This window comes from Eublepharis macularius, chromosome 10 (assembly GCF_028583425.1).
Source record: "Eublepharis macularius isolate TG4126 chromosome 10, MPM_Emac_v1.0, whole genome shotgun sequence".
NCBI lineage: Eukaryota > Metazoa > Chordata > Lepidosauria > Squamata > Eublepharidae > Eublepharis > Eublepharis macularius.
This window is the reverse complement of record NC_072799.1, coordinates 95559547-95581553: the sequence shown is the minus strand read 5'-3', so window position 1 is coordinate 95581553 and position 22007 is coordinate 95559547. Positions and strand designations below refer to the sequence as shown.

The following is a 22007-nucleotide window of genomic DNA, read 5'->3' as shown; positions in this document are numbered from 1 at the left end:
CTCGCCTCTCGCCTCTCGCCTGTTCCCGGCAGCGTCGGACGGCGAGCGGCCCTCGCGCCGAGGAGGAGGAGGAGGAGGCGGCGGCGGCGGCGGCGGCGGCGGCGGCGGCCCCCCTGAGGTAAAGGGCGGCGGGGCCGGAGAGGCGCGCCCGGAGGCCGAGGGGGGCGGCCGGGCAGGCTGAGGGGGGCGCCGGGCGGGCGGGCGGGCCGGCGGGTGGGCGGGGGGCGGGCCAGGCCGGGCCTTGCTCGCCCGCTCCTGCCTGAGGCCCGTCGGGGAAAGGGCTCGGGCGGGCGGCGTCGGCGCTGCGTCTCCCCCCGGCGCTTCGTGCCCCGAGGGCGGCGGCGGCGGCGGCCTCCCTCCCTCCCTCCCTCCCTGCGGCGCGGGCAGGGCTGCTCGCTCGGGGCGGCGCTCGGGGCGCTGCGGGGCTTCTCAGGCCGAGCGCCGGGGGCGGCCGTGGGCAGGTGCGGGTGCAGCAGCAGCGGCGGCGGCGAGCCCGGCGGGCGGCCCAGGTGGGCGCGTTCACGAGTCGGGGGGGGGGAGGGAGGGAGGGAGGGAGAGGCGCTCCGGCTGCAGCCCGGGGGGGGGGGGTGGAGTGGAGGAGAGTGCCCTCAAGTCAGCGCTGAGTGGCGGCGACCCCCGGGGGGGGGTGGTCTGCCGCTGCCTGCCTCTGTGCAAGGCGGGCCTTCGTTGCCAGCCTCCCTTCCCAGCTTCTGAGGCCCAGCAGGCTCCGGCTCCCCTGGGCCGTCCAGGTCAGGGCACAGTCAGAGGGTGGGAGAGAGACTGTAAATGGCAGTGTCGGGAAGGTTGATAGAATGCGTGAGATTCGCTTGACAGAGGAGCCCCGGTGCAAAGTGCAGAAAATTGGCACCTGGAGTGCCAGAAAACTTCTATATGCAGATTCAGCCTGGGGGGGGGAGGGGGGTCCACGGTTCCAGATTCGCAAATAAACTCAAGTTCAGCCATCTCACCTTGTAATTTGCTTTGAAGTTTCTCTGCCTGAAAACTGCTACTCTTGGGTCAGCGATGGGACTCCCTGGCAGACTGAAAGGCCCTCCCTCCACCTGGTTTCTGAATGTTGTGATTTTGGGTATCAGATTTATATCCCTTCATTCGTCTGGGAGCGGCAGGCTAACCTGCTTGCCCAGTAGAGAGAGTTGAAGGGCGTTGCTGACACTTGATGGCATCTGTGATGTCGGAAGGTGAACAAGTGATTGTGCTGTTGGAGAGAATATGGGGGCCGATTGTGTTATTCTCTCCCACAACGCAGTCCCAGGATCTAACAACACCAGCTGTACCCTCTCAGGCTCATTCCACTCACAGTTAAGTAGCCAGTGTTTGATCATCAAAGTATGTAAACTGTGTTTAAGGCATTCTGAAACAACATAACACCAGATTGAAAAACAGACTTGATCAAACAAATTTACAGATTACAATCCAAAAGATTGTAAAAATAAGGAAATATTTGCGTGCTTCCATGAACTTGACAATAACAACAACAACAACATTCAATTTTTATACCGCCCTTCAGGACAACTTAACGCCCACTCAGAGTGGTTTACCAAGAATGTTGTTGTCATCCCCACAACAAAACACTCTGCAAGGTGGGTGGGGCTGAGAGAGCTCTGAGAGAGCTGTGACTGACCTAAGGTCACCCAGCTGGCTTCAAGCGGAGGAGTGGGCAATCAAACCCGGTTCTCCAGGTTAGAGTCCTGGCACTCTTAATCGCTACACCTGAGAAAGGACAATGAGTCCTTTCTTGATGGGCCACCTCTTGGATAAAAGGGAATGACTTTTTCACTTCAATAAAGTTGCCACTTGAGGTTTGCCCACATTTCTCTCTGACTGATGCCCTCCCACACACACCATGGGATGTTTTTTTTTTTTAAAAAAAATCAGTGACTGACATACCTGTTGATACACAGTTATAGCAGTATATGGCTATGTCAAATCCCCCACCCTGGCCGTGCATGGAAGTTGCATTCATTTGGACCACTTGTGAAAGGACATTACTTTAAACTGCTACGGGAGATTAAAACCTCTTTGACAGAAGTAAAACAATGTATTAGCCGCCAAATCAGAGCGCTGCTTGATGACTGAAACGCCTCCTCAAAATATGCCGGGTTTGCTGAGCACAACCTTTGGCCTCTTAAGAGGTTTGAGGCCTGGTTTGTTTTTCCCAGGTCCGAAGTGAAACCTTGTATTTCCCAGCCAATAAACAGTCGATGTATTAATTAAAACATTTATTTTAAAATAATCTGATCGCTGTAGATCTGATTAAACTGCGATGATACACAGAACACTGGCATTCCCCATAGAAATCAGTCAGTACATGGAATGAATTAATTTTTGGACCTCTGTTCAGTCAGAAGACTGGTAGCTGTACTGAGTGAACATAAAAGAGACCGATCATTCTTCACACATCCTTGTGGTTTTGTGGTTAATGTGTGGCCTGAATTCAATTGAATTCTCTATGTGGCTATTTAAGGTAATAGCCCCTGACAGGGGTCTGTGGGAAGACATGCAGCAAAGCCAATTCGGAACAAACGGCAGAAAAGTCAAGGGAAACCTGGGTGCTGTGAAGTGGGGAAAACCATACTCACCAGTAGCATCTAAGCTGGGCCGCGTAACTCTGTCTGTCTGTCTGTCTATCTGTCTGTCTCCAATGAGAACAGCTTACATTATTCTCCTCCGTTTCATCCTCACAATTACCCCATGATGTAAATTAGGCTGAGAGTATGTCACAGGCCCACAGTCGCCCAGCAAGCTTCCATGACAGAATGGGATAACCACTACAGCACACTACCTCCTAACGCATGTATAAGTGATGTCTCTCCCCCACCCCCTTGCGAGATGGGTCTTGGCTGTCTTACATGACTTATCTGAACTTACTTGCTAAGTAAGTGCCTCTCTGCAAGCATCTTCACTGATTCATGCATTTATCAAATTATAAAACCCATCCAATAAAATTATAATAGCAGCAGAAAGATTTTTTTAAAAAAATCTGTTTTAATCTAGAACTGAAAAGATAGCAAGGCTGGTGCCAAGCAAATGTCTTTGTGGAAGCACCACTCCAGAAAAGATCCTGTTTCTGATTGCCATCTACTTAGCCTCTGAAGGCAAGGACTACCAGGAGACGGGTCTTAAAAAATGTCGAAGTTTATACTTGAGTAGGTGGTCCATCAGATATCCTTCTCCCCAAGCGCGTAGGGTTTTTTTTTTTAAAGAATTTTTATTGGATTAGAAACATATAATAACAATTATAATCACATTCTTTAATTTTTTCTAATTCTAACCCCCTCCCTTTCTCCCCCCCTTTTTATTGACTTCCAACAGTTTTCCAACCCCCTATCCACTTTCGCTCTACTCCTTCATATTTATTTTATTTGTTTATTATAATATACTTTCAGATTCTTCTAAGCACTATTTCCACTTCCTTTCACATTTAAATTGTCATATAAATTGTCATATAAATAAAATCCTCTTAATCTATCTTCTTCATTAAAACTACTAATAATATTCATTTTGATAACCTGTGTTTTATCTTACTCCTTCTATTCTCTTCAATATGGGACAAACAATTTGCCCCCCTTTATACATCAATTCCAATACTTCTATACACATACTTATTATACACACTTATTGTCATTTGCTTAGGCTTCTGTTCTATATGTTGTTCTTTATCTATACATATACCATAAGTCTAACAATTAGACCTATCTTTGAATTTACGTATGTATGTATATATTCACTCTATGTTATACGGTTATCTTTCCAAAAAATATAGATTAGTTAATTTCTATCCCATTAATTCTCATAGTATCAACGCTATTGCTACTTAATATAATACTTAAAAATCATATAAAGTTGCTTAGAATTTTTCCATTAACTCTCCACCCCCTCGGTATAGTCACTTCTCTCCTCCTGTGTACCTCAATAATTTTCAAACTGCCACAGTTCTCCTCCCACCTCCCATTTTTTCACCAAATATTGTTTCAGCTTTCCCCAGTCCGTGTTAAACTGCCCTGGATCAAGGTCTCTCAGTTTTCTTGTCATTTTGTCCATCTCCGCCATGTACAGCAATTTGTAAATCCAGTCCTCAGTAGTTGGCACTTCTTGTACTTTCCACTTCTGCGCATACAAAAGTCTGGCTGCTGCCGTCATATAGAATATCAATGTCCTATGTTGTGCTGGGATGTCTTCCATTCCCAAGTTCAGTAGCAGGAGTTCTGGGTTCTTGTTAACTTGAAATTGTAAAATCTCACTCATTACTCTTATTTCCCCCCAGTACTGCCTAGCTACCTCGCAAGTCCACCACATATGATACATTGATCCCTCATGTTTTTTACATTTCCAGCATTTATTAGACATATTCGAGTTCCCTAGCGCAATCTTCTTTGGCGTCAGATACCAACAGTAAATCATTTTGTAAATATTCTCTTTAATATTGGTACATGTCGTGATTTTCAATGTATGTTTCCACAAGTATTCCCACGCCTCCATTGTTATTTCTTTGTTAAAGTTTATAGCCTACTTCACCATTTGCACTTTAACTGTCTCATCTTCAGTATACCATTTTAACAACACTTTGTAGACCTTAGAAATTTCCTTTTGGTCTTCTTGTAAAATTACTTTCTCTAATTCTGAGTCTTCCATCCTTATCCCTCCGTTCGCACAGTCTGAGTAATAAAGATCTCTAACTTGTCTATATTGAAACCAGTCGTAGTTTGGAGACATCTCTTGTTGCGTTCTTATTCTTATTTTAAAGGATTCTATTTGAGTTATCTCCTTATACGTTAAACACTGTTGTTCATTATCGACCGTTCTTGGATCTATTACTTCATATGGAACCACCCAGGAGGGAATTCCTTCTTGTAGGTATTCTTTGTACTTCTTCCAAATTGTGAAGAGGCTTCTCCGAATATAGTGATGCAGGAACATAGAATCTGCTTTTACTTTATCATACCATAGGTATGCATGCCATCCAAATAATTTTTTGTATCCCTCTAAGGCCAGCAGTTTGCGATTTTTCAATGTGATCCAATCCTTCAACCATACCAGACAGATTGCATCATAATAAAGTCTCAAGTTGGGCAGTTGCATTCCCCCTCTTTCTTTTGCATCCTGTAACACTTTCATTTTCACTCGAGGCTTCCTGCCTGCCCACACAAACTCTGATATTTTCCTCTGCCATTTATCAAATTGCTTGGAGTCCCTAATGATTGGTATCGTCTGTAACAGAAACATAACTCTTGGTAACACGTTCATCTTGATTACTGCAATTCTTCCCAACCATGACAAGTTCAGCCTATTCCATTTGATCAAATCATGCTCTATTTGAGTCCATAATTTCTCATAGTTATTCTTAAATAGATCTATATTTTTTGCAGTCAATTCAATTCCCAAGTACTTCACCTTACTTGTTACCTCACAGTCTGTTATTTCCGTTAATAACTGTTGCTTTTGTTTAATCATATTCTTACATAAAATCTTTGATTTCTTTTTGTTTACATAGAAACCTGCCAAGTCTCCAAACTCTTTTATTTTTTCTATTACCTTAGGCATGTTTTCAATTGGATCTTCCACAATTAACATTATATCATCTGCAAACGCTCTGACCTTATAGGAAAAGTCTTTTATCTTTATACCACGGATTGCATTATCTTTTCTAATCTGCATCATCAAAATTTCAAGAACCAAAATAAACAACAATGGGGATAGCGGGCAACCTTGTCCTGTACCCTTTCCAATAATCAGTTTTTTAGTCAGCTCGTCATTCACCACAATTGCTGCACTCTGGTCTCTATAAATTTCTCTCACTGCTCTTATGAACCTTTCCCCCATTTGTAGCTGTTCCATGGTGGCAAACATAAAGTCCCAGTTCAAATTGTCAAATGCTTTTTCAGCGTCTACAAAAAAGAAACCAACCTCCTTATCACATCGCCTGTCATAGTATTCTATAGCGTTTATGACTGTCCTTAGGTTGTCTCTGATTTGTCTATTTGGTAAAAAGCCTGCTTGTTCTTCTCCAATAACTTCGGCTAGCCACCCCTTTATTCTCTCCGCCAAGATCTTTGCAAAAACCTTGTAGTCATTATTAAGTAAAGAGATAGGTCTGTAGTTTTTAACATTGGTCAAGTCCTGTCCTTCTTTGGGGATCAATGATATATTTGCTTCACTCCAGGTATCTGGGATCCTTTGGTCCCTCATAACACCATTGATCACCTCTTTTAAAAACGGTACCAGTTCATTGGCCATTGCCTTGTAAAACTTAGCTGTGAGTCCATCAGGCCCTGGCGCTTTTCCCAAGTTTGTTGACTGTATTGCCTTCCTTATCTCTTCTTCTGTTACTTCACTGTTTAGTTTAACTCTCCACTCCTCAGACATTACTGGCAGCTTCATTTTCTCCAGATATGCGGCTATCGCATCTTTATTCACTTCTTTCTTATCATACAATTTAGCGTAAAATTTATAAAAGGCTCTGCTAATAGCGACCTGTTCCAGGTGTACTTTATTGTCATCACATATTTTATTTATTATCTTTTTCTCCTTTCTTTTCTTCAATTGCCATGCCAAAAATTTCCCAGGTTTGTTCGCCCCTTCAAACGACTTTTGATTCAGTCTTTTCAGATTCCATTCCAATTCTTTATTATTCATAGCCGTCAACTGCTCCTGAAGGATTTTAATGTCCTGATATATTTTCTTTTTCCCTGGTCTTTTCTTCAACTGGATTTCTTTGGCTTTTATTTTTTCCATAATCTCCTGTCTCTTCTCCTCTTTTTTCCTTCGGAGTCTTCCATTTAAGTCCATTAATACACCTCTGATTACTGCCTTGTACGTGTCCCATACCTTGTTGGTTGGTACTTCTTGATTCATGTTGTACTGTATGAAGAATTTAGTCTCCCTTCTCAACATTTCCATATTTTCTCCCTCTTGCAACAAATCCTCATTTATTCTCCATCCTTTTCTCTTAGTTCTTTTTCCAAATTTCCACATAATTGGGTTATGATCTGAGCCTACCATAGGCATTATTTCTACTTCCTTAGTCCAAAGTACTAAGTCCTTTGAGGCCCAGATCATATCAATACGCGATAAGGTAGAGTGTCTTGCAGAGAAAAAGGTATACTGTCTGATTGTGGGATTCTGCGTTCTCCACACATCTTCCAACGCTTCCTGTTGCATTAATCCAAAAAAAGTCTTTGGTAATAATCCTCTTTTCTTTTGTGTAGTGGCTGATTTCTTGTCTTGTTCCAAATTCGTAACTCCATTGAAGTCTCCTGCAAGTATTATCTGATCATATGAAAGTTCATCTAGTTGCTTCTTTAAATCCTCAAAAAAGCACTCTTTAGCTCCATTAGGCGCATATATTCCAATCACCAACACTTTCTTTAAGTTCCAAATGCATTCCACTGCTATAAATCTGGCTTCCCCATCTCTAATTATCACCTTTGGTTGCAGCTCTTCTTTTATATATAGTACCACTCCCCTTTTTTTCTTTTTTGAGGCCGCTACAAATTCAATGCCCAATTTACTTACTTTAAGGTATTTTACATCCTGATTTCTAATATGAGTCTCTTGTAAGCAAACTATATCACATTTCTGTTTTAATAGCCAGTGGAAAATACTTTTTTGCTTATTAGGTGAGTTAAGTCCATTTACATTCCACGATAAAACTTTGCACTCCATATTCAAAGCCTTGTTGTTGGTAAGTCTTTTTCATTGTCCATCATGAACCTTTCCATTTCCAATTCAGATCTGATGCGCTTTCTTACCCCTCCAAATTCAAAAGATATCCCTTCCGGTAATTCCCATCTGTATCTTACTTTCATGTCTTTCAAAGTCTGGACTAACACTTTGTATTTTTTCCGGTCCAAGAGCACCGATCTGGGTAACTCCTTCATGATGATAATTGTCTTGCCATCAACTATCAATGGATCTTGAAATTGCTTAGTCACTATCATTTCCCTTACATTCCTTGTCGTAAATTGCACTATCACATCCCTTGGTACCTTTCTCTGGGTCGCAAATCTGGAATTTATTCGGTACACCACATCTAGGAAAGCCACAACCTCCTCCTCCTCCTTTTCCAGGTATTCAGCTAACACTTCAGTCACCTGTTCTTGTGCTGTCTTTCCTTCTACTTCCAACAAACCTCGAAACCTCAGCTGCTTTTCCATATATTTACTCTCCGCAACTGCCATTCTTCCCCTCATTACTCTCATGTCCGTTCGCTGCATCTCTGTAAGGTTGTCCATCGCCTTCTCCACATCGTTAACTTTTTGCTGCGCTGCCTGCAGGTCGGTTTGTATCGTCTCCATTCCCTTTTTTACTTCTGCCAGCTCATTTTTAACTGTCTCTTTGACATCTTTGACTTCTTTCACCAACTCCAATTTTGTTTCTTTAAGCTCCTTTAGCATTTCACAAAATTTTTTGTCCAAGTTCTCTATGGCTGCTTGCCACTCTTTCTTCGACATCGTGGGGCTTGATTTACCTCGCTCCCACGAGTCTGCACGTTTTCTTAGCTCCGTGGCGTCCAAATTGGTAGTCCTTTTAATTAATTTAAAAGTCCCGGTCCTTTAAATGAACAAAAATCGCTTCAAAAATCCAAAATGTCGGGCGTCTTTTCTCTATGGTTTCTCTGTACCCTTTTGTAATCCAAGATGTCCTACTTCCGCCCTTGCTGAAGCCAAAGCCCTTCCCTGTTCAAAAATGGCGATGCCCTTCTTCCTGTCTTCCAGTAGGGGCCGTCTCCTTCTGGCGACTCTATCACTATTACGTACTTCCTGTTTCCCGACTCTCCGCTGCAGCTCTCGCGATGGTAGAAGTTTTCCCACAGCCTGCTATCGATTCTCAACCACAGGTATGATAAACAAATGTCTCTTTTCTGAAATTACTTCTTTTTACTTAGTCCTTTTTGGAATCTATTTCTTGCCGGGTTTCCCCCTCCTTATAGTAAGTCTGTTGCAGTTTAAAAAGTCCTTTTAAAACTTCGTTACTTTTAACAATCCATCCCAATTCAGGAGATAGTGATCTTTACCTTTTCAAACGTCTTTCTGGGTTGTAATCACTGCTTCAATCTTAAGTTCTCTTTCCGTTTGTTTTCCCCCTGTTGAAGCTTGGGCACGAAGGTCTTATGCCAGCCGCACTGGCCCCGGGTCTGTCGCAGAGATCTATGCCGACCTGTCAAAGGGTGGGACCTCAAGGGTCGAGAGAGAATCCTTAGCGCAGAACCCCCCCTCGCCCGAGATCAATGCGCCCTGAGGTCTTTGAGCGTTCTTTGCCTGTTCTCCGCCTGAGAGCAGGTGGCCGGGGGCTATTTGTGCCCCTCCGGCCGCTGAAACGGCAGCCCGGTCAGCTCTGCACTTAGAGCTGCGTTAGACCTCCATGGATCCCAAACCGGAAGTCCCAAGCGCGTAGGGTTTTGTAGGTCAAAGCCAGCATTTCCTTTTAAAACCTTGAGGTTTGTCTATCGCAGAATTTGTGCAAAGAACTGAGTATCGCTCGCAAGTTCAGCACTTGTACTGTCTGTTTAGAACATATTTGGTAGTATGCAACGTAATAAAGGCCTCTCCGCTGCAGCAGCTATTTAAGTTAAAGATGAATGTGAGAAGCTGGCAAGACGTAACTGATCATACAGAGTAGGTTTTGGGAACCACACTGATAGTTCACAGGCTTCATTTTCTGATTCTTGATCATAATATGATCACACCCAGTTTTATAAGGGAATGAAGACAGAAAAAGGTTCTGTCAAGAAAAATGGCAATTAAGAAAAGGGCCGCGGAGTAGGCGATATCATGGATACTTGGATATAGACATAACACAGCTCGTTGAGTAGAACAGGTTTCTTGTTGCTTGTTTCTATGTTTAACACCATATTTAGTTGATTTGTGCCAGTTGGTGATGAGTGTTCTGTAAAATAATCCTTTACAGGAATAGTAATATTTCCAGCTTAGATAAATGCTTTAAATTGAGCAAAACAATGAGTAAAATAATTGAGAAGATATGGAAGAACACTTAATTGTTAGGAAAGCTGGACAACCCTCATTAGGCAATTAGAAGTTCAGCTATTTTAAAAAAATTGTACAGTAACTAAGAGACTAAGACAGGGGTGGGCAATTGTTTTGGCTTGGGAGCCACTTTGTGGGAGCGGAGGTTAGCGGAGGGCCGCACCTTTTAAAATGATTGCATTCATTAGTTAACTTTGCATTTCAGAAAAGGTATAAATTATATCATAAAAATCAATAAATATAAATTAAATAAAATAGTGGTAGTTTTATTCAATTTATTTATTGTGTGAGGGAGAAAAGCTGCAGAGTATTGCTCTTTCGGTGCCAGGTGCCCAGTAGGTGACTGTCTTGGCGGGCCGCATGTGGCTCTGTAGCGGGCCGCATGTGGCCCGCGGGCTGCAATTTGCCCACCCCTGGACTAAGAGAATGTTTTCTTACCCTTGAAATAATAATTGCAAGATTAGAAGAGCAGTTACGGTAGTTCAAAGCAAGCTTTAAATAAATGCTGTGCAGATTTTAGACTTCTGATTCTGGACTAAAAATGACTAACATGTTATTAGAAGAAAGACCTTTGAAGCCCGTATATGGGAAACAGGGTATATCTTTATGAAAAACAAGTGATGACATTTCAATAACAATGGAAAAAAGATATCGCAGCAGTCCACACCTTATTACTGTCAGGGTCTTGGCATCCCCTGCCATACTTCAGGGGCTTGACAACCCCCTGACCTGCTTGGTAAGGGCCTGGGCCAAGGGCTGGACTCAGTGGACATTGTGTGCTTAGACAGCTGTGGCTGTCTCCTCTGTCTCTGTCCTGTGAAAGTGTGCAGAGGAGGGGGCACCCCCTCCTGAGCTTATCTGTCTGTCTCCAATTTATCAGTTTGCCTCCAGCTTTCAGCCAGAGAAGAAGAACCGTTGTCATGGATACATAACCTTGGAACCTGAACTTTCTAAAACATCCTCTCCGCTTTCATTCATAGTCACTTTGCTTTTGCTTTTTGCTTTACACACCGTAGCTATTGGGGGACGGGAAGTGGGAACCTAGGCTAGGCTGGCAGCTAGCGGGGTGGGAACTGGGCTGTACTTAGAATTCAATCTAGGCTTGGCAGTGAACCTGTAATGGAATGCTGAACTAGTAGATTATCAGTAAACCTTTAACTCGTGCATTTCTGGACTCATGTAGTGAAGTCATTGAAATCTACCTGGCAGAACACTATTGGCCAGGCTACAAGTGACGAATGACACAGGTTGGAGACTTGCCAGCTTCCCTCAAGTTTTGATGGGAAATGTAGGCAGCTTGGTGGAATATTGGACAAGTGACAGTTGAAAAGTCCATTGGACAGCAGTCGGAGAGCCAAGCTGTAAAACCAGGACACCTACATTCCCCATCAAAACTTGAGGGAAGCTGACAAGGGTCCAACCTGTGTCATTTGTCACTTGTAGCCTGGCCCTGTGAACTGTCAGCATGAAGCCTCAATCATATCCATGAGGTCCAATTACATCAGTGCTGCTGTGGAGGCAGAACTACAACCTGGTTGAGACGTTGTAGTTTTAGTGATACAGGCTATCAGACTGCATTGCGAATCCTCTTCTTCCCCTCTTCTCCTCCGCACTCATACCACTTTGCATTAGGGTTGCCAAGTCCCTTGGAGCCCAACCCAGAGGGTTTGGGGGGAACTTACCTTGCGGGGGAACTTAACTTGCTCTGCAGCTCCTCCTTGTCATGTTGGGCATGATGCCATTCCCAGTGCGACCAGAAAGGGAAGGCCCCCCCCACGGAGGGCGGATTTAATGAAATCTGCCCTTAAATTTAAAACCACCACCTGATAGCTAAACTCTTAGGAACCATGGGGATGTAACTTGGTAGCAGTATTCTGAGACCAAGTGGAACTTCAAGGCCTAAGCCCTGCCTTAGCTTATCTCCCAAAAAGTTTTTTTGCACCATCACATTTCCACCATAAGTGTCTGTGTTAGGAGACTTGCAATACCAACATGAGTTTGATTAAGATTATTTTGGATAATCTCTGTGGAGTAAAATACCATTGGTGTTTCCTTTTTGTTACATAATCTTCAAAAAAAGGCATTCTGAAAAGGAGGGACCAAAGAACAAATTTCCATACTTCTGAAATATAACCAGTGTCTCTATTCTATTTTAGTTGAAATTTTGGCTGGTTAATAACATTAAAGTTAAGTAGTAAGCCAGATAGTTTTTTTACATGAATTCTTTTTATTTTATTGATAAGTTTAAAATCCCAATAAAAAGGGAAAAGGAAAAGAAATAAAGAAGAGAGAAAAAGAAGAGAACAAAAATTAAAGAAAAAAAATACATATATAAGAAGTCATTTTTCTCTACAACACCTATCATATCTTTATAAACATTATACTTGTAGTTTTAATACCTCCAAAATTTACGTTTTCAATAATGCCCCCCTTCTGTTTAGTTTTCCCAAATTTATCCTCTTAGAAATCAAATCCACAAACCATCAGTTCATTTTTTCTTGTCTCACACAGAAAGTCAGTAAGGGGTTTCCAGTTTACTATAAAAGTAGACAATGTTTATCTCTGATCAGAGCTGTAAGTTTAGCCACCTCCACTAACTACATCATTTTCACAATCCAGTTATCCATTGAAGGCAGTACTGTACTTTTCCATTTTTGCGCATATAAAAACCTAGCTGCTGTTGTCATATATAAAAATAGAGTACCATGTTTATTTTCCAACTGTTTGTCCATTAGTCCCAAGAAAAAGGATTCTGGTTTAAGTTGCATATTGATCTTCAAAATTTTCTGTCTTACCATATGAATTTGTGACCAAATTTTTTTTGCTTCAAGACAAGTCCACCAAAAGTGATAAAGTGTTCCTTCATGTTTCTCACATTTTCAGCATTTGTTTGACATACCTTTACCCATTTTTGTCAATTTATCTGGAGACACATACCATTGATACATCATTATTTATAAAAGTTTTCTTTAAGTGTGGAACTCAAAGCAGTGACAATGGACATCCTTGACGTGTTCCTTTTTGAATCTCGCATGGTTCAGTTAATTCTCCATTAACAATAATTTTAGCAGGCTGTGTAGTGTAAACTGATTTCACCCATTTTATAAAATTCTCCACAAACGAATCTTTTCAAAAACTTCAAACAAGAAAATCCAGTTCAAATTGTCCAAGGCCTTCTCAGCACCCAAGAAAATTAGAAAAATTAGAGAAAATTAGAGCTGCTTGTTTTTCATTGTGTATTCCACTGTTTCCAATACAGTTCTGACATTGTCTTTTGGGTAGGAAACCACTTTGATCATCATGGAGAAAGTCTTTGAGAAAATACTTGAGTCTTTCTGCTAAACTTGTGGTAAATAGCTTGTAGTCATTATTCAACAATGATACAGGTCTATAATTTTTTGCCAGTGTCAGATCTTGCCCTTCTTTGGGTATCAGTGTAATGTTAGCAACTTTCCAAGTCTCCGGCAGGCCTCTGGTGGGAGCAGGGAGTCCCCCGCACCCAGCCTCACCCCCCCCACTCACCTGGCTGGCGGGAGGGGGGGAGGCATGAGGAATGGGTGCAGGAGCTTCAGAGCACCTTAAGCGTCTTAATGTCAGCTCCAGTTTGAGAAATTCCTGGAGATCTGGGGAGAGGAGAGGAGCCTGGGGAGGGCGGGGTTTAGGAAGGGGAGGGACTTGGGCAGGGTATAGTGCCATGGAGTCCACCCTCCAAAGGAGCCGTTTTCTCCGAGGGCACTGATGTCTGTCATCTGGAGATCAGGGCCAAGCTAGCACTGATGGCTGCCCTATTCCTATGCATGCTGACACCATTTTTAATCGTTTTGTAGTTTTTTAACACAGAGCTGTGAGGGCCCCCCCCCCTTCAGAACATGCACACAGCTCAGCAGCCCTAGATGTGCAGACTTGCTGGCTGGCCCCCTTGCCCGGAGTTGTGGCCTTCCCATCTTGCCCCGGTGTGTGTGTGGGGGGGCGAGGAGAGGGATAGCCCCTGAGCCTTCCATGGGCCGCTGCCCCAGTGTGCTCCTGCTCTTGCTTCCTTTCACAGGAAGAAAACAGCGGCCCAGCCACCCCTCACCAGGCCGCCCTGATCCCAAGGCGTGCCACCTGCCCTGCCTCCCCTTGCCCAGCCTAGCGCTGAATCCACGTGCTGGGAGGGCGCACGGCTTGGGCGGGGCTTCGATGCTTCTTTGCAAAGGGGCCAGGGAGAGGGAGAGCAGGGCGAGCACGCTGGGCTTCAGCAGGCGGAAGAAGCGGGAGGCATGCTAGCTCCCCTTCCATCCTGGCTCCTTCCAGTTTAGAAAGTTCCCAGTTTAGAAAGTTAGTATTCATGCAATCCCAGGCAGGGTCTGCAAGGGGAGCAGAATCCGTGCTTTCATTTGGGTGCTTTCACAATGCAACCTCCCCCCGTCCCCGCCAGGATATGTGTGTGCTCTTGACTCACTCTGTGCTCTTCCCGAGGAACACTTCAACCCTGCTTTTTGAAAGAAAGAAAGAAAGAAAGAAAGAAAGAAAGAAAGAAAGAAAGAAAGAAAGAAAGAAAGAAAGAAAGAAAGAAAGAAAGAAAGAAAGAAAGAAAGAAGACACAGTAGCTCATAATACAAAATCTGTACATTTTTGTACACAGTGACGATTACCAAGTGACACCCTGAGGCCCAGCGAACACCCTGGCCATCTCTTGTGCCTTGGACATATTTGGTGGGTATAGATAACAGAGGAAGATGGCAGCAGGGCCTAGGAAAGGAGGCAAGAGCAGGAAGAAAGCAGGGCAGAGGGCTGAGAAGCAATCCCTCCCCCCCCCCACTTGGCATGGTGGGCAAGACAGCAAGGCCGTGCCTCTGGGCAAGCTGTCTGGACAACTAGCCCACACATCTAGGGCTGCCCCATGGCTTGGCATGGCATGTCTGTTTTGGAGGGGAGCCTCGTGGCTTTGCTTTTAAAAAAACTACAAATCAATTAAAATGGTGTCAGCAGACACTTCTGGCTTGGCCCTCGGTTGTAATTCCGAGTGATTCTGGGAGATCAGGCGAGGTGCCAGAAGACTGGAGGGCGGGCAAATGTTGCCCTCGTCTTCAAGAAGAGGAAGGAGGAGGATCTAGGTAACTACCAACCCGTCAGCTTAACGTCTATACCTGGAAAAGTTTTAGAGCAAATCATCAGTCAGTCCTTGAGCATTTAGAAAGGTTGGCTGTGATTACTAAGAGCCAGCATGGTGTTTCTCAAGAACAAGTCATGTCAGACTAACTTTTATCTCTTTTTTAGAGAAAGTTACTCCCTTGCTGGATCAGGGGAATGCTGTAGACATAGTTTATCTTGATTTCAGTAAGGCTTTTGATAAGGTTCCACATAATATCCTTGTTGACAAGTAGGTAAGATGTGGTTTGGATCCTATTACTGTTAGGTGGATTTGTAACTGGTTGACGGATCACACTCAAAGAGTGCTTGTTAATGGCTCCTCATCCTCTTGGAGAAGAGTCACAAATGGAGTGCCTCAGGGATATCAGCCCTGGGACCTGTTCTGTTCAACATTTTTATAAGTGATTTGGATGAAGGAATAGAGTGAATGCTTGTTGAATTTGCAGAGGATACTGAATTGGTAGGAGTAGCAAATATGGTAGAAGACAGAGTCAGGATACAGGATGATCTTGACAGGTTGGAAAACTGAGCTAAAACAAATAAAATGCATTTCAACGGAGATAAATGCAAAGTTCTGCAAGTAAGAAAAATCAAAGGCATAATTTTAGAATGGGGGAGACTTGTCTTGGCAGTAGTATATGCAAAAAGGGTCTTGGAATGTTAAGCCTAGAGAGGAGACAGCTGAGATGATATGATAACCATCTTCAAGTACTTGAAGGGCAGTCATATAGAGGATGTCGCGGAGTTGTTTTCCATTGCCCCAGAAGGTCGGACCAGAACCAATGGGTTGAGATTAAACCAAAAGAGTTTTCGGCTAAACATTAGGAAGAACTTCCTGACAGAGCGATCCCTCAGTAGAACAGGCTTCCTTGGGAGGTGGTAGACTCTCCTTCTTTTGACGTTAGTAGACTCTTCTTCTTTTTGAGGTTAGATGGCCCTCTGACAGCAATGCTGCTTCTGTAAACCTTTGCAGATCATGAGAGGGAGGGCAGGAAGGGTTACATCAGTGCTTAGTTCTCATGGCCCCTTCTTACATGCCCAGGGTAAGGCCGATCGCCACCTTTGGGGTCAGGAAACAATTTTCCCCAGGCCAATTTGGTTAGGGATCCTGGTGGTGTATCTTCTGGGCATGGAACCAGGGTCACCGGTGGTGTGGGGAGGGGAGGTAGTTTTGAATTTTCTGCATTGTGCAGGGGGTTGGACTAGATGACCCTGGAGGTCCCTTCCAACCCTGTGATGCTATGATCTCCAAGTCCATCTTGCAGGCTGGCATCCCCAGGTTGTGCTCACTGCTTTACAGCGTGGGAAAGAGAAGTCTCAGATTGAAGTACTATGGGAAAACATTATTATTATTATTATTATTATTATTATTATTAATTAATAATAATTATTATTAAATGAACGGAAGAGCAAAGTTAACTAGTCAAGTAAAGAACTTACATTCTCAATTAGAAACATGGTTTATTCTTCAGATATGTTGATAAACTTGAATATTTCCAGATGTATAAAATTCAAGACAAATCTGTATATGCATACCTTTTCTAAAAAACAAATAATAAATACAGTCCTCCTTCAATAGATCATCTACTGGATCACATTAGCTCAAAAACCATGTTATCTTATAATCAAAATACTGTTTGTGTGATTCATAGCGAAAACAAAAGACAAACATAACAAATTTATTAGTTTGAGAATATAGTTTCGTTTTTATTTTCTTTAAATATTAATAGTGGCTTATTTTTTGTATAACTAAAAATATTTCTTTTTAGTAAAAAGACTTCCAGATCTTTTTGTAGTATACAAAGAACATGAAAACGAGATGATTCAGTTTGCATTTTAAAATGCTTGACCTTATCTCTGTCTCTTCACTTTAGGTTTGCAGTTGCTCATCATCTGAATAGGCAGTCTGTTAAAAAAAATGCTCTTCTTGATGTAACCAGTGTCATACGGACAAAAGAAAACCCACAGGAAACTTCTGTTTTGAAAAAGAAAATGCCAAAGAAAAAGAAAAGTCTTGGCATAAGCCCCTCGAGGAAGAGCGTAAGCGTGGAAAGGATTGCGATTACTGGCTCGGTGCCCTCCCCAGTGGATGTTGCCATGTCACAAGCGTCTCACGGGGCCAATAAAGAAGCGCTCTTCAGCAGCCTGTCAGAAATGTTTTCTGACTTGGATCCTGCCGTTGTTTATATGGTGCTATCTGAGTGTGATTTCAGAGGTAAATCAGATTCTGTTATTTTGCCAACACTTGGTTTCATGAGAGAAGTTTTGCCTTTAAGTATGCAGTCCATCTTGAGAAATGAGCAAATGAAAGTTTCACATCTCTTTTTGTGAACCTAAAGAGAGTTGGCTCATTTGTATGTTTTGCTATAGTTGTCCTCATCTCTGCATTCTGGTATGTGAGTAAATGAACAAGTACATCTTATCACTTGGAACTTTTTTTGATCTTTGCAGGTTTCTGGGGAAATTGAAAGGGAGCTGTGTTCGAAGTAGCTAAAGAGCAATAGTTGCCCAGAAATTGAGGACCTGTAGGAAATTCCCCTCCCCTATAGTGCACCCGCACAAGATGGTCGAACTCTAGTTAAGAGACCTGCTCAGCCTGAACTGAAGCTGCACAGTGCTGGATGGTTTCCCCATGCTCTACGGGAGAATTTGGGGAGAGGGCAGAATTGGGATTAAGGAATGCACAGCGCCTCATATGACCCCCCCCCCATGTCTTCAGCAAGCTAATCCCCCCCCCCCCCCGCCAATATATCTGGTATGGAGAAATCTCATTTCCCTGCCCTTCTAATAGACATAGGACTACCAGGTTTGCTTTTAGAAGGAGTGATGATGATAACGAAAATGAAGAAGTGAGAACGAGACTTGCCTTGGCTGTGCTCGAAATCTGGAAGCAAAACTAGAACTTCCTTTTTACTGGCCTTCCGCTTTTCTAGTCAAAGCTGATTTTCACATGTGGCTTTGAAACGTGTCTGTATCCATTTTTTTCTTGTTCTGCTCTCTGGAGTCTTTTCTGGGTCCGTTTCATGTAAGCACTGTATCGTCAGGCTTCATTCTTTTGTGGTATTTTTATAATCCTTCAGTAGATATTTAAAAGTTGTCTTCCCACACTTCTTTTGGGATCTTGGCATTCAAAATAATTGAACAAAAGAGTATTTTACCTGAACAAGCTGTTTTGTCAGTGATAGAACACATGCTTTGGTCTCTTTGGTAGATAAGCTTTTTGTTGTTCTCTTGTGATTTACTTCCTTTTTGACCATTTTTGTTAAATATTCATTTCCCCGTTTGCTGTCTTGTCCTTGTCTTGTCTTGTCCGTCACACTTTTCAGCTGAGTTGAGCCCCCTTTCAGCATATTTTTCTCCTAAACAACAAATGGGGGACCCACAAGAATTTGTGGGGGACATTTCATTCCTGCCTCTCCTTCTTCCTCTTCTCCTGGTTCCTTCTCTCCTTCCCACCCACCTTTGTCTTCTCCTACCCCTCCTACCGGCAGCCTATATCCCCTGTGGCCCATTTGCTGGGTCCATCACTTTCCTCTTTCTTTCCTCCTGGCAGCCTTCATATGCTCAACTTTCTCAACTTCCTGCCCTCCTACACACCTCACTTTTTATATGTCATCCCATCCCATCATCTACATTTATTATTTACTTCATATGTACTTTGCCTTTCTCAGTAATGGGGACCCAACGCAGCTTACATAATTCTCCTCTTCTCTGTATTATCCTTACATCATCTGCGTGAAGTAGGTTAGGCTGAGAATGTGTGACAGCAGAGTGGTAATTCGAATCTGGGTTTCCAAGATCCTACTCTGAAACTCTTAACTATTATATTATACTAGCTTTTGTGGGGAGGGGGTGTTGTTGAACTGTAGCAAGCAGCCAGGTTTAGGGGGGGTCATGCAAGTCATGTGGTATCAAGTCTCCCGGTGGTTGCTTCTGGGTGTGGCCCCAATGATTCCTCTCTCAAAGGCCCAAACAAATCTGGAAAGGGCCTTGCCCCTTCTTCTGCCTTTTGCTGACAGAAACCAAGCTTGGAATACTGGCTAAACTGTTGTGGTTGCCTAGCAACAGCCACTGAGAGCATCACGTTAAAGCTACAGGTGCTCCTTTTATCATTTTGGTATAGTGGTTAAGAGCACTGGGACTCTAATCTGGAGAACCAGGTTTGATTCCCCACTCCTTCACTTGAAGCCAGCTGGATGACCTTGGGTCAGTCAGAGCTTCTTGGAGCTTGTCAGCCCCACCCACCTCACAGGGTGATTGCTGTGGGAATAATAATAACATACTTCATAAACCACTCTGAGTGGGCGTTAAGTTGTCCTGAAGGGCAGTATATAAATTGAATGTTATTATTATCTTCCAGTGACTGTTCTTTTCTGTTTTAATAGTGGAAGACACAATGGATTATCTATTAGAATTGTCCACAGCTGCTAAGCGGGTAACATCTTCGTCAGAAGTCTCAGGTTTTGATTCCATTTCTGCATTGCTGTATGCTGAAAATCAGCCAACAACTGTTGCTAATGAAGAAGAGGACCAAAGTTCTTCTGAAATAAAAACTGTAAAGTTGAGTGAAGAATCAGAGAAGCTTTCGTCATCCAAAGAATTGGTTTGTTTTTTACATAATTCTTTAGAGAGACATTATTTTAATAGTGAATGGAAAGATCTGAAAATTGACCAAATCTCAGGTAATCTTTGCCCAGCTTTGGACAATAGTAGTTCTAGTGTTAAGAACTTACCTGAGTGTGCAAAGTCCAGTTTGGGTTTTAATGCTGTAACCCAAACATCCCAACAAATGGAAGCAAACTCTGAAAAAATGGAAAACTTCCTACCTGCATTAAATCCTGACTACTATAAAATCTCTGAGCCAGTTTTAGGAAAGTTCAGCATTCGGACAAACGGCCCATTGGAGGATGTGGCGATCTTTGCCCAAGTCCCAGAGAACTGCCGTTTGCCAGAAGTTTTATCAGACAGCAGTGCAGTTCCAGAAGCCACTACACAAGCCAATGTGGAAGTGTTTTGTGCTAATCCAGGTAAAATACAGAATGCAGTACTGAACCCCACAGTGATAACTGGATCTGAAACGAGTGCTTTTGACCGTTCTAGTTCCCATGATACTAAAAAGCAGGAAAATGTAGCAGTTGTTTGTTATGATCCAAAAACTACTGCTGTTCCTGATCTATGCCCAATATCCAGTTTTAAATTGGCCCCTCTTGTGAATGTTGACCAGACTCAGCACGCATGGAATTCACGTATTTCTGTTCTTCAGAAACATTGTCAGGAGTCTACCTGGAATCTAATGGCTCCTGCTTTTTATCCACAAAGTCATAGTTTTGTTACTCCAGTTGCTATCAGCCCAGGTTACTGGAAGCCTGCTTCAAATTATAGGACTTTTGGAAAAGTATCTTCACAGTGCTGGGATATCAACTCTTCTTTGGTAAAGACCTCGGGGAATAAAGATGGGAGCCAAATGCATCAAGTACCTCAGCTTCCTGTTTGTCACAGGAGAAGAAAGACGCCTTTCGCGGGTCTCATGCTGGTTCTTCTCAGAGGAGTTCCAGGATCAGGCAAATCCTATTTAGCAAGGTAGGCGGTTCGTGTGGTGATTACAGATGAGATTTACCTAAAAGTAGGGGGAAAAAACCCCAAACCCATTTTGTGTGGCTTAGAGGACTGAGTGCTATGAGGACACCTTAACACCATAAAGCTGCCCTAGACTCAAAAAGGATGTTGCAGAGCTGGAAAAATACAGAAGAAGTTGACCAAGCTGATCAAAGGGTTGGAACACCTTTTCTGTGGTGAAAGGCTAAAGAGTCTGGACTTTATATTTTAGTAAGAAGACAGCAAAGGAGGAACATGGCAGAGGTTTATAAAATTATACATGGGGTGGAGAAAGTGGATAGAAAGGTTTTTGTCCCTGTCTCATAATACTAGAACTCAACTGCCCGGTGAAGTCAATGGGTAGTAGGTTCAGGACAGCCAAAAGCAAACACTTCTTTACTTAATGAGTAACTGAATTTGGAATTCACTATGGCCATGAGCGTAGGTGACTTTAAAAGGGGGTTAGATAGATTGATGGAGGAGCGGTCCGCAGTGGCTACTAGCTGTGGTGACTTGACGGCAAGAAACCTCTGCTTTCTAGGGCTAGGAGGCAGTGTCAGGGCAGGCCTGGGCCCCCAGGCCCCGTTTGGCCCTCCGGTGCGACTGGCTGGCTGGCTGGCTGGCTGGCTGCTCCGTGAAGCAGGGGGCTGGGCGAGCTGGACCACGGTCTGATCCGCCTGGGCTCTTGGGCTCTTCATTCTCACTTGTCTGGCAAGGTCAGTGTTGTCCCCTTTGACTTGCATTGGCTCTCCGAAGTCTTGTCTAGAGGTTTCCCGCATCACTTCTGTCTGGGTTGTACAGGGTCTCAGGTGGGGGCCTTTCAGACCACACGTTACCCAATTCTTTTATCAAGGGACGGCAGCGATCGAAACGGGGACTTCATCTGCGTACAAAGCAGGTGCTCTATTAGTGAGTCATGCCCCGTTCCTGCCGAGAGAAGAACAACGTGATGAATCCTTTCTGAAGCATGTTTTCCTTTGTAACTTACAGAAATTACTTATTATGATGATTTTAATACCAATCTGTTCAGTAGATGCCATCTACTGAAATTAAGAACCAAAGCTTTTAGTGAAGCCCTTGGAGGAAATAGTGTAAAAAAATATTCCCTGTATCCAGAAATCACATCCAAAATAATACGGAACGCTTATTAGTTACCTCCAAACCGTTTCCTCTGGCCAAGTGGAGACATTGTGTAGGCTCCCTGCAGCATCACAATTGGCCTTGGGATCCCGTGTTCCCTCTTCCCATCGGCAGTTTTGCCCACCCCCCCATTAA

The 22007-nt window shown here is 43.4% G+C and overlaps 1 protein-coding gene across 4 annotated transcripts in view; it reads left to right on the top strand.

Annotated features, from left to right (window-relative positions):
* The first annotated feature begins 480 nt into the window (after positions 1-480).
* Positions 481-22007, top strand: part of N4BP2 (NEDD4 binding protein 2) — a 69913-nt gene continuing 48386 nt past the window's right edge. For 3 of the 4 annotated variants that reach the window (XM_054989608.1, XM_054989607.1, XM_054989605.1), the window contains exons 1-3: positions 481-509; positions 17012-17352; positions 19523-20717. In XM_054989608.1, the coding sequence (XP_054845583.1) occupies positions 17130-17352; positions 19523-20717 (1418 nt within the window). In that variant the 5' untranslated portion in view covers positions 481-509; positions 17012-17129. Of the gene's footprint in view, positions 510-14621; positions 14700-17011; positions 17353-19522; positions 20718-22007 lie in introns of those variants that run through there. The other variant, XM_054989606.1, reaches the window with a different exon arrangement.